The following is a 16,609-nucleotide window of genomic DNA, read 5'->3' on the forward strand; positions in this document are numbered from 1 at the left end:
TGTGACAGTATATTTAAGTTTTCATTTAAAAATGAGTGAAACAGATTATGGTATACAAGCTATTTCCTCTTCTAAGACGATATTTAAATGACCTCATAAACATGAAAAATTGAAGCACGATATGTTAATAACAACAAAATTCACTGCTTCATTTTACAAAAAAGTAGAGGAAAAGACTTCTGACAAAGATTGTTTTCATTTTGTTTTTGTCATTCTTTAATCTGTACAGTGATGATTTTGTCCTTGCGTGAATTGTCGTGTTGTATCATTTGTCGGTTAGGCTAGCTTAAGGAATAAATCACGGCATTGCATACCTTTTTTGCAAGACATAAAAAGATCTTTGATTTGGAGGACTTTGCATCACTTCCTCAACATGGTACATGGTTACTGTATAACATTTAATACCTTTGGCAAAACTATACGCCGATATAGTTAAGATGTAGACTTAGTATATCCACATCATTATGTTTGAGAGAAAAGGAGATTGAAATGTATTTGATACGTAATAAGAATGTAAATATATATTAGCAAAAATTAAATATAGCATTGTTTATGTATGTATGTATCCAAGTATAAAAATGTCATCATGTGACATTACAGGGCTCGATGCGAACAGCAGTCATGAAAAATGACTTTGTGTAAGGTTACTGTCAAAGTCATTGTCAATCGTCAAAACTAAGTACAAAAGATTACAATACTAACAATTATTTAGCAATCTTACATCTCCCGACCAAGATCGAAAAACGTCCTCGCTCGATCTCTAATTTCAAATAAAAGGGACAAAGTCGCCCATTTTTTCATGAATTTTGTTTGATACGAGATACTAATTGTTTGACATCTTGAAAGATATTGAATTAATGGGTGACCATGCATATATTCAACCCTCGGTTTTATATATGATACATGAAACCATCGCAAAAATGAATTAATGGTCATGACCATCAATTCATTTTCGCCATGGTTTCATTTAATTTGTCTTTCATTCACTATCTTTCAACATGTCAAACAACATAAGTAGTATCTCGTATCAAACGAAATTCATGAAAAAATGGGAGACTTTGTCCCTTTAACAAAAACTGTAAAACAAAAAATCAACAAAGTCAAACATCATAAGGTTTTCTCTGTGAGTAATCAATTAACAGTGGTGTTGCTGAACACCATGCTCTAGAATTCACTACATTAAAATCATTCCTTAAAATTCGTAACAGTTCGAAAATCATTTGGTTAAAAAAGCTCAATGTTGTCAATAATTTCAAATGGCGGTTTGCATGCAATATCACGGAGTGAATTCGCTCTGATTAATTATAGTGTCACTTTAATAGTTTTGGTTACATTATCTCTTATAGCTGGGTTGTATATTCCCTTTTGTTATGTCATAACAAAGAAGCTACTGACAAAGTACAGGAGTTGCACTGTCTTCATATCTCCAGTTTTTCGGCTGCCATCTCTGCTACTTTCTTGCGAGCGATTTTTCCGGTCTGCGTAGTAGGCAAGCTATCAAAGAAAAGAATATGTTTTGGAATTTGAAACTTGTCTAGCTTTTCCTTTAAGATGCCCATTATTTCTTCTTCCGTACACACAACGCCCGGTCGTAGTACTACACACAGACATACCTCATTCACAAATTTCTCGTCTGGAATAGCGACTGCTTGGCACAGTTGTACTTTAGAGTGACCAACAAGATGCCTCTCTATTTCTATGGGATAGATTTTGAAGGCGTTCTTCTTGATGCAGTCATCTTTTCTTCCAAGATGTCTGATTCTGCCATCGTCCAGCATGACTCCAACATCTCCAGTCTTAAACCATCCCGTTGGAGTTTTTGCTGCTGATGTCTTCTCTTCATCGTCATGGTAGTGTATGAATACGTTAGGACCACGGATGCAGATTTCTCCCTCGGTGTTGACTGGTACAATTTTGAAGTTGTCATCAACCACTTTAATTTCGGCATGCGGAAAAGGCCGCCCGACAGTCTGGACTCGTCCATCGACAGGGTCGGTAGGAACGTGAGACGTCACAAGTAATGCTTCTGTCATGCCAAATGTATTTTGTATATTTGGAGTCAGTACTTTCTTTATTTTATCGAAAACGGGCTTAGGTACAATATTTCCGCCGATGAGTACTAATTTCAAAGAAGAAAAGTGGCGCTTCTCAGTGAGATTGGAAATTTCAAATACATGAGACGGAGAGAGAACTGTAGAAGTACAACGTTCCTTCTGCAACGTATAAAGAACTGTCTGTACATCAACTGACTCGGTCAAAACTAGTCTGTCTCCAATCGTTAACATTGGTGCAAGCAAGGCCTCAGGTACTACTGAATACATGTTGACTACACAGAGATGGCAGCCTGTGTTCTCTTCATTTAAATGTGCGTGGATTTCGGATAAAGAAAGAAATGATTCGACGAGGGCGTGGTGAGAGTGAACAACAGCTTTCCATGTTCCAGTACTGCCAGAGGTAAAGAATATTACAGCAGGGTCGTCTGGCTGGATTTCTTTTTCCAAACTTTGCAGTTCAGTTCCTCCCTTCACGTCGGCAGAGCCAATAATTCCGCTTAGGGAAAGGCAAGCCCCCCTTTCTTCCATTGAATCGATGTTAATGAAACAACGAACACTCGGAAGAGGCTGAAGACAACAGGGGACACTGGCTTTTTCAACTTCTGGAACCAATTCAAGGATAGACACTACAGCATCGTTGTCAATGACCACCGCAGAGCAGCCAACTTTGTTTATTTGCTGTCCAAGTTGACCGGCTTTCAAGAAAGGGAAATGCCGGACAACGACAAGACCTGCCCTTACAGCTCCTAAGTAAGCCACGATGTACTCATATCTTCTGCCAAGTACTATTCCCAACCTTTCACCCTTCTGTAGGCCAAGTTTTATCAGCCCCCTGGCAAAGCCATCGACTTGATGCCTCAGTTCCCGGAAGTTAATCCGTTTGACGTCACCATTCTTTGGGTAGTAAGTTATTGCTTCTCTCTCTGGATATCTGTCGCTGGTCATATCGAATACTTGTCCAATGGTCTTGCCACAAAATCGTCGTTGACATGGTGTGTGACAATAACTGTACGTCAGTTTTGTGGTTGCTGCCAGAAGTTGCGCTGCCATGGTCTGTCTGGAAGAGGTCCCTCAAGTGTGAATGCTAAAATGGAAGAGAACATGGGTGTAGGTGACAGTTCTGGTATACTTTGAATAAACGGTAGCAATGCATTAACTAATAATTCATTCGAGCATGAACTTATTTTCTGTAAAGAGAACATGGGTCCAGATGACAGTTTCTGTATATTTTATACAAACGATAAGTATGCACTAAGTAATAATTTTTTTCAAGCACGAACAACTTATATGTAAACGTGATATTTGAATTGGGTTTACTTTTCAACTTACGATGATACGCATCAATAGTATTTAACTCTCATTCAAACTTTTCTTAGTGTACGTTTCAACCATTCTCTTGTCAAAGGAAGAATAAACTTCACAGTGCGAAGTTCGTACTACAACATTATCCAACATTTAACCGTGTTAGACATTCAAAATAGGTGCCACACCTGTGTTAGCTGTGTGGGGATTGTCAATGGCTGTATCTAATTCCACTGAACAAGAGTTTGAATGTGAGCAGAGTAAATGTTATTAATTTTTTGCTTCATAGCATTGTAGACAGTCAAATCTGTATCATCCAGTCAGAGGAAAGCATCCAGTCTAACATTGGCTATCATCAACGTTCGATAAAGAAGTTTACTTGCTATGGTTAATTACTTCAGTCGATTCATCCCCGACTTAGCGACGATTACACAACCGCTAAGACAGCTAACAGAATGGAAGGAAAACAAAATGACGCACTGAAAACTATCAAAGAAAGACTGACAAGTGATACAATTATGGCATATTTCGATCCAAAGAATGAGACCGAAATAGTGGTAGATGCAAGCCCATTTGGTTTAGCAGCAATGTTAACACAAAAAAGCAAAAGAGATGATGCTCCACGAGTACTTTGCTGTTCAAGCAGATCACTTACTTAGTCGAACAACGATACTCGCAGACTGAACAAGAAGCACTCGCAGTAGTATGGGCCTGCGGACGATTTCATTTGTATTTGTACGGCCAGAAATTCAACATTATAACAGATCACATAGTCCACATATACAACAGTCCCAATTTGAAACCACCTGCTCGAATTGAACGATGGGTATTGAAGTTAGGGACTGGACATAAATTACAGGGGGGGTGGGCCGGTGTTTTTCGAAAAACCGCTGCGTAAAAAATAGTGACCCTTCAAAAGTTCATACGCAAAAATTAGTGACCCTCCCCTTATCCGTGCATGAAAATAAGTGACCCTCCCCTGTTACTCAATACCCCCCAAAAAAAACCCGCAATGTGTTAAAGACCCCCTTCTGACTTGCTATACTTTTTAAGTCGCCCTCCCGAAAGGAAGGTAAAATGTGGCCGATATAACGCGTTGTCCAAAAAATATCAAATCATATGTGTGTTATTTATGTAAATGTACTTTGCTTGAAGTGCATGCCTGTACAAAAAATGTAATTTTTAGATTTTATCGATAATGTTGATACACTATACATGTAGTCGACTATAAGAAAACTACGAACGTGTATTTTCCAGTATAAAACTAGCTATATCTGTTCATATACAGATGTTTAATAACTGATATAGATATACTTGATTAGCATGGGTTCTTTACAAGTGCACATGTGAACAAGATATTTGATTTTGGAATTTCTGTCAAAATGTTGATCCACTATACATGGGAATCTATGACAAAACTATACATGGGAGTCTATGACAACACTGTCAAAAAATTTTCAGAATTAAAAATTTGCACTATTTGTGCATATATGGACCCTGAATAATTGACATAATTGTGCTTGATTAGAAGAGGGTGGTAAAATGTGCATCTGTGTACAATAACTTTGTTTTTGGAATTTCGCATAAAATGTTGATCCACTATACATGGGAGTCTATGACAAAACTGTAAAAAAAAATTTTCAGAATTAAAAATATGCACTATTGTGTATATATGACCCTGAATAATTGACATAATTGTGTTTGATTAGAAGAGGGTGGTAACACGTGCATCTGTGTACAATAACTTTGTATTTGGAATTTCACATGAAATGTGGATGCATTATACATTGTAGTCTATGAAGAAACTATGAATAATTGTTTTTAAATACAAAACTTTGCAAATCTGTGTATTTATGTATGCTTGATTATTGGTATTTATGTTCTTGATTAGACTAGAGTGGTTAAAAGTCCATGTGTGTGCAAGAAATTTGATTTTGGAATTTCACTGAAATGTTGATTCACTATACATGGCAGTCTATGGTGAAACCCTATGAATAATTTTTTTCCAATACAAAAATAGGTAAATCTGAGCATTTATGTACACTCAATTGTTGGTTCTAATGTTCAGGATTAGACGAGTGGTTTCAAGTCAATGGTGTGCAAGAAATTTGATTTAGGCATATCACTTAAATGTCGATTTACTATACATGGCAGTCTATGATGAAACTATGAATAATTTTTTTCCAATACAAAAACAGGAAAATCTGTGCATTTATGTACACTTGATTATTGGTATTAATGTTCATGATTAGACTAGAGTAGTTTCAAGTCAATGGGTGTGCAAGAAATTTGATTTTGGAATTTCACTGAAATGTCCATTCACTATACATGGCAGTCTATGATGAAACTATGAATAATTTTTTTCCAATACAAAACTTGGTAAACCTGTGCATTTATGTACACCTAATTATTAGTATTAATATTCATGATTAGACTAGAGTGGTTTCAAGTCCATGGTTGTGCAAGAAATTGATTTTGGAATTTCACCAAAATGTTGATTCACTATACATTGTAGGCTATGAGGAAACTACAAATAACTCATAGGTTATCTGATCCTAAATTGTTATTAAAAAGTTGTTCGACCTGAAGCTTCCAGTTGTTATTGATGACACTATGCACTATTCTGAACAGTTTGCATTCTGTCAATGTCCTCAAAAAATTAAAAAATGTACATAAAGCGACATGAACGTTTGACACCGACCAATACCCAATGTATTGTCAATGGAGAATGATGTCAAATAAGTAATCTCCCAAATTGATATTGAAAGAGTCATTATAGGGGACAGTTATGCACAATAGTGTTGAATAAGTAGAAATCATGACAACTTAAATCAATGCGGCTGCTTGGATCATCAATACATTGTTTATTCTACCTGAAATTTGCACCCGAAGGGCGCGCCGAAAATGGTAATGGCAGAAAATGAAAGCGCCAGGAGGTATTTTTTCTTTTTTCAGTATTCCATAACGTGCACATGCAATTTCAGCTTTGATGCATGAAAAAAGGTGACCCTCCCCATAGGCTTGCACAAAATTTTATGACCCTTCGAAAATGCTTGAGCGAAAAATGGCGACCCCCCCCAAAAAACACCGGCCCACCCCCCCCCTGTAATTTGTGTCCAGTCCCTTACAAAACTATGTCTTCACTGTAATATACAAGCCAGGAAAGAAAACACAGCTGATTACATGTCAAGACACCCTGACCATAAATCAAAGCCGAGCAGCAGACAAGACAAAGTAGCTGAAGAATACATTAATTTTGTTGCTACACACGCCACACCCAAGCTTTAACGCTAGAGGAAATCAAGGCCGAAACGATAGCTGATCCAATGCTACAGGCAATGGCAACAGCAATTGAGACAGGACAATGGTACAAGGTCATCGACCCAAGCGATAAAGAAAACATTGGCCGGAAAGCAATACAAGCGCTACACAAAGTCCGAGACCAGCTGACTTTAACAACGACGGAAGACTTACTTTTGCGTGGGACAAAAATTGCGATTCCAGCATCACTACAAAATAGAGCCACCGAACTCGCTCATGAAGGACACCAAGGAGTTGTCAAGACAAAGAAATTACCACTAGAGAAAATATGGTTTCCAAACATCGACAAGCTGGTAGAAGAGAAAGTACAAAACTGTCTACCGTGTGAAGCAGCGACGCACAGTACAAGTCGTGAACCATTATGGCTGACGGAAACTCCCGACAATCTCTGGGAAGAATCAAGCATCGACTTCTTTGGACCATATCCATCAGGTGACTATTTATTGGTCATTATAGATCAATGCTCAAGATATTCTAAAATCAACATTAGAAAGAGCAGTAATACCAAGGCTCAACAAGATATGTTCCGAATACGGCATAACGAAAAGGCTAACATCAGACAACGGACCTCCATTCAACAGTCATGAATTAAAGCAATTTGCAAACTATTTAGGATTCAAACACCATAAGATCACACCATATTGGCCAGAAGCGAATGGTAAAGCTGAACGCTTCATGCGCACAGTTGAGAAGGTAATATGTACAGCACAAACAGAAAGTAAAGCATGGAAACAAAACCTGTACACATTTATAAGAAATTACCGATCAACACCACACAGTACAACAGGTTTTCCCCCAGCGACAGAAATATATTCCAGCGACCACTCAACATCAAAATTCCAACTTTCATCAGACGAAAACCTCAACAGAAATTGCAACAACAACACAAGAAAGCCAAAGACAAAATAAAGAAATACGCTGACGAACGTCGAAACACCAAACCATGTGACTTCGAACAAGGCGACACTGGTCTCATTAAAAACACTGAGAAAAGAAAGCTTGAAACTCCGTACAAAATACACCCGTACGAAGTCATTCAGAAGAAAGGAATTGTGGTTACGGCTAAAAGAGGCTCACAAATCATCACTCGCAACTTATCACAAGTAAAGGAAATCCCCAAGAGAAACATCAAACAAGAAAATGCCGACAATGAAGAGGAAGAGGAAAGAGAAATAAATACAACACCGCTGAACAAGGACAAACAAACAGAAGAAATACATGTGCCAACATCTAAACTAACACCGACCCAGGACAAAGGAAAGAGATATCTGGAACGAGAAAGACATGCAACAAAATACCTCGAGGATTACGTCACTAAGTGAGAAAAGATTTAGTCAGCCAGAGATACACTAGTCTTGTTGGGAGGGCAGATTAATCTCCTGACTAGATGTATACAGAGACAGGATAGTCCACCCCGATCTCTTAGTTAAAATAGAATTAGAACGCATGCAATAGAATAGCAATATATTTACTTTCATTTTATTATTTTCAGAATTTCAATTAGAAAATTTTGACTCAATTATCTAAGGACAATATGAACTCTATTTTGAACTCTATCAAACAGTCAATACACCAAAATTTGATCATTTAACATTTTGGAACAATTATAAATAATACAAATTTAATTAAAGGAGGGATGTCGTGTTTCAACACAATCTCACATGTCCACTTCCATCAAGTACACATCCTTCAGTCAATATACTGACTTGACAATCGCATTCCACAGCTTAAGCATCAATGACGTGATATGTTGCAGCCTTTACTCTTAGACAATAAAGTAACCTACACCAGCGTCTGTCCCTGTTTTCATACACACACTACACATATAGACACATCACAAGTTGGGCCTTAATGGAATCGGACTGACTGTTTTGAAGAAGACGCTTTGAATTTTAAAAGTTGACGACGGACGACAGACGACAGACGACTGATCGACACTGCAACACATCCACCTATTAAATAAGTTCCGCGTCATTGACAGCAAAGCTAAAAATGGGAAAAATTGCCCGAAAAATAAACATATGCAGCTTTTCACAAAATTTGAACAATTCTGACTCAGGCACTGAAGAGCCTGATGCCAAATTTTAAAGCAATCAGAAAAGTTTTTTCAAAGGCAATTTTTTGACAAAAATTGGAAACTTGCCCCAAAAATACAACTATTCGTATTTTGACATAATTTAAACAAATCTTGCATAGGTCAACCAGAGGAATCTGCCTATTAAATTACAAGCAATCGGACAAGCTGTTTTGGAGAAGATTCCGCTTCTCCCAACAGATTAGGCACAATGGCGGACAACTACTTAACTGGTGAGCTCCGCATCGCAGACAGTGGAGCTAGCAAGAAAACGATTGTTGATAGTTGCTGTCCCCAAGGTGTAGAGGTCTTGAAACCCCGTCGGTAGTGATATTCATAAGGAAGTTACATTGGGTGTGGCAAAACAGAAACAGAAAACAGAAACAACGATAATCCACTGAGAACAAGACAGAATTCAACATACCTAATTTTCTGTGGCTGAGTTGGCAAATTTCGTCCTTGGCTGGTAGTGAGTAGTTCAAATGCGTCGATAGATGTCAATGTAGCATTCACTTTTCTCACGGAAAGTACAAATCTTCTCAGGGCAGTTAACAGAAACAGGCAGCAACTGATCATGAGGTAAGGTCAAAGGTCATAGGCTATCAATCATTTTATCGTAGGGAATCCTAGTAAGAACAAAATCATGTATCTCAGCAAAGAGTATCTTCTAGAATGTAATACATGTTATTAACCAAAGCACAGAGCTATTGTGCTGGTATAAAGTTGGATTGCTTCACAATATACACTGCTTTTATTCACATAAAACTAACTGTCTTTGATTCATCTTCCCTTCTGAATAAGTAGTTAGGGTCTATAGGTGTGCAACGAAGGTCATTGAAGGTTATTGCTGGCATAGTGTCTGAGTTTTACGTTTTGCATCACAACATCTTTACAAGTGTTAAAAATATGAAAAGCCACCAAGTTGAGGCATAGGATCATCAAGTATTAAGTAAATTTATGGCAAGATATCATATGATTTCCCAGTCTATTGGGTTTGAAGTGTGGGATGAATTTCCACCTCACAGTTAATGCACACTGTTGAACCTAGCCCTTTTCCACTTGGTGGTTTCAACTGTAATTCACATGCAAAATGTGACCATGATGTTCAACAAACAAGTCTTTACAGTCTGATCGCACACAAAGCATTATATTGGCACAATGACAAATAAATCGTCACCTGTTGCTAATGCAAGCCCCAGTAATGCTGTTTGTAAGACAGCAATTTGAAACGTAGCGTCAATTACACTTGGCTCACATTTGGTTCTATGTTGCAGGGTAGAGTGAGTGTACATACAACATTTAATAGCTACTATGGGCCTAAGCTTGTAATAATCGTCATGTCAAATGCATTTGAACATGTTGATGCATAATCCATCAAATACCAAGACACAGTATTGGTCTTGGACAATTGACAAAAAACATACACAATATCATGCAGCCTCGCACATTAACATTAGCGATACATGGATGAGGAATGCAGTGAAAAGAGACAAGAGAAATTCAGATTATTACGTAATTTTCGCCTTTCAACATACCCAAGGATTTTGAGAAATACAAAAGAGCCAGAAGAAATTCAAATATGTATGTAAAGAAAAGTTGTCAAATTATATAGAAGATCAGAAACAAAAGATGATAAATCTTTATAATGACCCCCAACAATTTTTGGCTGTCATTAAAAAGTTACGCGGTAGTCTGGAGGAAGTTTACAAACTGAAATTTGTCCCACAGAATGGTTTGATTACTTTAAGAATCTGTTAAATGTGCGAAATATTACATCTAATGATAGTGATTTCAGAAATAGAGTGAGATCAGAGTTCAGTGATCATGACAACCACTGTTTACTATGTACAGAAAATCAACCTGTATTGGTCAATGAAACAATATCTGTTGAGGAAGTCCGTGACGTCATCAAGAGCTCAAGTAACAAGAAAGCCCCCGGCCCTGAGGGTTTTGTTTCCGATTTTTTTGAATATTCCATTGACATTGTGTCGCCATTATTATGTAAACTTTTTAATATTATGATTACATTTTTCCTAGCTATGTAATCTGTGTTAATGAAGGAAGGGACGCTGTACACGTGTCATGTTTTTGTAGCTTCACCAGCGTCTCTTTGCCATGTTTATGTTTGAGCTTTGCATTTTTACAGTGGACATTGAATCATAGTTGCTAATCCCTTCACTTTATTACATGCAAATGTATTCAACCGTGACCTTCACCGAGGTTGCTGTTGCCGTTCATTCCAAAACTGAGCATTCACGTGCTAGCTGCCGCACTGAGCTTTGCTTTCCCACCATCCCACCCTTGTACACAACATTTCTTATTACTTAATAAAGAAAGGGGGTTGCCATCACAGAGCCTGCTGGGTCTGTCATGGTACCACGCGGTCTGTCACGTGACTTGAGCTAGTGAACTTCAGGCCCTCCTCATGTGCCAGGCTGCTAGCGACGCCGGACAAACCCACTGTGTTGGCAGGCTTCACTCCGACACCACGTTACCCCTCTTCGATGCCACTCAAATCTGCGATTGCCACCGCAGGGGAGGTGCACTACGACGTTCGTGTGGAGTCCATCCCCAGATTTCTGCAACGCTTCTCTCGTGTCACTGAGTCTTCTTTCAATAACATTATTTTTGACGTTGGACAATATCCACAGGAATGGTGTAAAGGTATTATTTTTCCGTTACATAAAAATGGTTCACTTCTTGATGGAAGCAACTACAGAGGTATTTCGCTACTTGCTGTTTGCAGTAATTTTTTTACAAAGATCCTGAATCAAAGGCTTGTCAAATGGACAAATGAAAATCAAATTATTGTAGAAGCTCAAGCTGGTTTCCGTAAAGGATACTCTACCGAAGATAACATTTTTTCTTTACAATCCCTTGTTCAAAAATATTTATCTGTAAAAGGTGGTCGTTTATATTTAGTCTTTATTGATTTTTCTAAAGCTTTCGATAGAGAAAATCATGAGTATTTAGGGCAGAGATTAATTTCATATGGTTTGCACGGTAAGATATTGAAAATGTTAAAATCAATGTATTCACAACTCGAATCATGTGTATGATGTAAAGATGGGTTAACTGAGTATAACAAGGTTGCATGTTAAGCCCTTTCTTATTTTCGTTATTTATTAATGAGCTGTCACGATACATGTATGACACAATCAGCTGGTATTTATGTAAAAGAGAATTTTCCATCAATCAGCTTGTTAATGTATGCTGATGAACTAGCTGATGTAGCTGACTTACCGATAGCACTGCAACGAAAACTGAAACACCTGGAAAAATTTTGTAAAGATTCGGAAATGGATAAAAATCTCAAGAAATCAAAAGTTATTGTATTTAGAAATGGAGGTTACCCTAGGAGGAATGAAAAACTGGTTTTTCAGTGGCTAAAGTGTTGAAACTGTAAGTTATTACATCTACCTTGGTTTAATTTTTTCATCTAGATTGTCATGGTCGCCAGCAAAATTAAACCTGGCTGCGAAGGGCTCTAAAGCCCTTTTTTCATTAAAAACAGCAATTAGAAAACTAGGAGGGATGTCAATGGAAAAAGCTCTCAAATTATTTGACGCTGTTGTTGGTCCTACTATATGTTAGAATGCACCTACATACACATAGAAATATAAAAATGGGATGAGCGGCGGTTCAAAAGTGTTGCAATTTGACAACAGAATAAATTCAAGAATAAGATATTTGGCATCCGTACGAAACAAATAAAAAACGAAAATTGTTACAAAAATACAATATTGCATGTTCAGTCACAATTCAAACGTTCTCGAACCAGTTAACCCCTACGAACATGTATACTATGTCCCAAAGCAATCGGTTATACGAATTCAGGGAAAACGATTTTTCGACCACAAATGGGGAAAAAGTGCCTTGACTTTAACCACAATTGGACTACACTCAGCTAAGGATGCCCCTAGGTACCGGCATACCAAGTGTCAAAGCAATAAGAATAGCAAATTTAAAGGAAATGATTTTTTGACCAAAGATTGGCATTATTGCACCAAAATACAGATATAAAAAATCACCTTAATTTGAATACATCAGAAGGAGGTTAAGCCTAATATCAGGATGTCAAGTTAAAAAGCAATCGAACAAGAACTTTTGGAGAGAATATTTTTTTTTCTACAATGAGAAAATTTGCGCAAAAAATAAAAGCAATGTATAAGATCCACCACAATTTGAACTAGTCTGATAGGGGGTAACCATAGAATTATGCATAATAAATTTCAAAGCAATGGGATGAGTAATTTGAGGGAGGATGAATTTTGCCCAAAAATAATTATAAAAGTTTCATCACAATTTGAACAAATCTTTTTAAAGTCACCTTAAAGGATTTGAATACCTTGTTTCAACCAAATCTGACAAATGGTTGAAGAGTTTGAGCAATATGCAGGAATTTCCTTTCTTACCCCATTTGCACATTTTGATACTGACACGTTCTTTTGATTAAGTACATCTTCACCCCTTGGTACACTTGTACACCAAATACTAAGATGCTGCTGGACTTCGAGTATTTGAAGTGGACGGACATTCCTAAGCACGCAAATACATACATACATAGATAGATATATAGATAGATACATGGATACATAGATACATAGATACACACATAGATACAAACATAGATACATAGAAACATACATAGACAGATAGATACATGGATATATACATAGATACGTAGATACATACATACATAGATACATACATACATAGATACATACATACATAGATACATACATACATACATACATACATACATACATACAAACCTACCTACCTACCTACCTACCTACCTACCTACCTACCTACCTACCTACATACATACATACATACATACATACATACATACATACATACATACATACATACATACGTGAATCGGCATCAAAAGTGGTCCCGAATTTTCATATGGTCCTAAATACCCCTTAGTGGAGCCATAATTTCTGAAGGCATTATGAACTATCCATGTATTAGAAGACAATGCATACAACCTAGAAAGCAATTTTATCGCAAAGGACACCCTGAAATACCTCTATTTCTATGATTCGAAATTTATATTTTTGTTGGACCTTAACATATTTCATTTCATTCTTAAGGGACCCAGTGTAAAGAAATGTACTTTGATTAACATCTTGGGCCCATAGAATTAATGGAAATTGTGTGATGTTTATTCAAAAAAAGGTTATGAAGAAGGCAGCTTAAAGCTACATACAAGTTAAACTGGAAAGAAACCAAACTATCTTAACTAGGTATTCAGAAAATGGAACTTTACAGTGTATTTAGGCTATGACTTCACAAATTTTTATGATATCAGAACACTATATATATGGTAGTAGGTGCAAAAGTATCATGAGTTTGCACCAGGTTCATTTATCATGAAAGTTGGAATCTATCATTTCTAAAAAATGTTCTTAATAAAATACCAGGAACTGGACAGCCCAGTTTCTAAAAATAAAATCCCTTTCACTAGTCTGTGGCAATAAGGGAACACCTCAGATTGATCGTTTGACATCTATTCAATTTGTGAACTTCACTTTGGCACTTTTATTTTGTGATCACTGGTTCTTTGTGTATAAAAATGAAAAAAAACTGCACACTCGTGCCAACAAATTTAACAGTAACTGTTTCCAACTCGTTGTGTCCCACATACATTAACATTGTATCCTAAACCTTTTATTCATCAAATTATAAAGATAAAAGTATCAGTTTTTAATGTGCTATAAGCGGCTGCCTGCTCCAACCACACCTGACCATTTCACTCTCAGTGTTGATGAAACAGCACTGAATATTGCAGTCTTGACGAGTCTCATAATTCTCCTTGAAAACATCAAAAAAAACCCACCCCAGGACAAAGGACTCTATTTGGTAACCATTTGCTGGCTCAGAGCAATTCTTCAAAGCACCATAATGACCACAAAAAGTTTGTGGAAGCCTACATGTTTTACACCTGGGTGACTTGTCAACAATGAAAAAAGCACACAGATGCACAGGAAGATTTGAAAAGGGTTTGCAAGTATGACTCTGGAAAGCTCAAAAAATACAACGGACAATTGTGAGAAAAGGAACAAGAAGATCAGGACAGTCATCAGATGCAAAAAGGGAAGTAAAAATTAATGACACTTCTATTAGTGCTTAGTACTCAAATTTGGTTGATTTCTTGACATTGTAATGTGGCAAGGGGATACATATTCTTAGTAGCTATGGCAAAATGCTATTGTGCTCTCAGGCAGACATCAACATTTTGCACTTTTTAACTTTGGTTTTGGAGGAGGGGGTTTGATTGGAAAGTCAATTGCATTGTTTCTTAGATCATATTAATCTAAGCACAGCAATAAATTTTATAGTTTTGTTAAACTGCAAGAATCATGTCTTGACATCATTTTTAGGTACAGATAAATACATAATGCATCCCTGTGTATGCATGCCGTTAAAGATATATTCATTGTGAACCCCTGTGCATGCAAATTGGTACAGATATATTCATAGTGTGCCACTGTGTATGCAAATTGGTACAGATATATTAATAGTGTATCTGTGTGTATGCATATTGGTACACTGTGCATAGTGTACCCGTGTATGTATATTGGTACAGATATATTCATAGTGTACCCCAGTTTATGCATGTCAGTACAGATATACTGTAGTGTACCCCTGTGTATTCATGTTGGTGAACTATGCATGGTGTACCTCTGTGTATGTATATTAGTACAGATATATTCATAGTGTACCCCTGTGTATGTATGTCGGTACAGATATACTGTAGTGTACCCCTGTGTATTCATGTTGGTGAACTATGCATGGTGTACCTCTGTGTATGTATATTAGTACAGATATATTCATAGTGTACCCCTGTGTATGTATGTCAGTACAGATATACTGTAGTGTACCCCTGTGTATTCATGTTGGTGAACTATGCATGGTGTACCTCTGTGTATGTATATTAGTGCAGATATATTCATAGTGTACCCCTGTGTATGTATGTCGGTACAGATATACTGTAGTGTACCCCTGTGTATACATGTTGGTGAACTATGCATGGTGTACCTCTGTGTATGTATATTGGTACAGATATAATCATAGTGTACCCCTGTGTATGCATATTGGTGAAGACCTATTCATAGTGTACCCCTGTGAATGCATATTGGTACAGGTATATTCCTGTGTTGCAGCCAGGAAATTTAAACCAGGGGACACCGTGTCCCACTATCATTTATTTTGGGGGACATTTTGCACATTTTGGGGACAACATGCGGCAATTGTCATTCAAATTTTATATTATTTTGAGAAAGTGTTCCTTAAAGGCGGAGCTCCCTTTAAAAGGACGCGAAGCTATGGCGGCGTTCATTGTGTGAGTGGACACCAAACAGGCAACAAGCGGGCACACGCTCCAGAAAATGCCCTTTCTAGTTTTTCCCGGCCGCATTTGTGGTGGAGAATCAATGACCGTTGGCTATTTGAACCGATGGTCGATTAAATGCTTGTATAAACTCTGTTTGCAGGATTATCAAAATGTTACAAAAGGTTGAGATCAGTTTGTGTAATTAATGTTATAGAAATCAAACACCTGTACTGGCCAAGTGTTTGACTGGGAGGAGAACTCCACTAATGCGAGAACCTGGGATTGAAAAGTGCGGCTCACTCCACTCCAATTTTTTTTTTCTTAAGAACTTTACTACTTCAGGTTCAACAACGCTTTTAAGTCTACTGACCCTAAAACTAACAATAACCCTGACCCTAAACCCCTTCAAAAGTTGTATTTGATGTGCTTCTTCCAAGGAAAATCAGAGATTAAAGTGACTTCTAAGTGGTGGTGGGCACGGGGAGGCTAAAGGAACTCTTGCATTATTTTGTA

The 16,609-nt window shown here is 37.3% G+C and overlaps 1 protein-coding gene and 1 long non-coding RNA gene across 2 annotated transcripts in view; both read right to left on the reverse strand.

Moving 5' to 3' along the window:
• The window catches only part of LOC139129767 (uncharacterized), a 462,294-nt gene that overhangs the window by 385,880 nt on the left and 59,805 nt on the right, over positions 1–16,609 (reverse strand). The window lies entirely within an intron of this gene.
• On the reverse strand, positions 625–9,316 carry LOC139129744 (medium-chain acyl-CoA ligase ACSF2, mitochondrial-like). Its single transcript, XM_070695429.1, has 2 exons — positions 9,176–9,316; positions 625–3,138 (listed from the first exon to the last, which is right to left on the reverse strand). Exon 2 carries the CDS (start codon positions 3,102–3,104, stop codon positions 1,419–1,421), a length of 1,686 nt encoding a protein of 561 aa, XP_070551530.1. The 5' UTR covers positions 3,105–3,138; positions 9,176–9,316; the 3' UTR covers positions 625–1,418.

This window comes from Ptychodera flava, chromosome 3 (assembly GCF_041260155.1).
Source record: "Ptychodera flava strain L36383 chromosome 3, AS_Pfla_20210202, whole genome shotgun sequence".
In the NCBI taxonomy this organism is placed as follows: domain Eukaryota; kingdom Metazoa; phylum Hemichordata; class Enteropneusta; family Ptychoderidae; genus Ptychodera; species Ptychodera flava.

Coding starts and splice junctions, on each gene's coding strand:
- LOC139129744 (XM_070695429.1), bottom strand. CDS start 3,104: ATGGCAGCGCAACTTCTGGCAGCAACCACAAAACTGACGTACAGTTAT.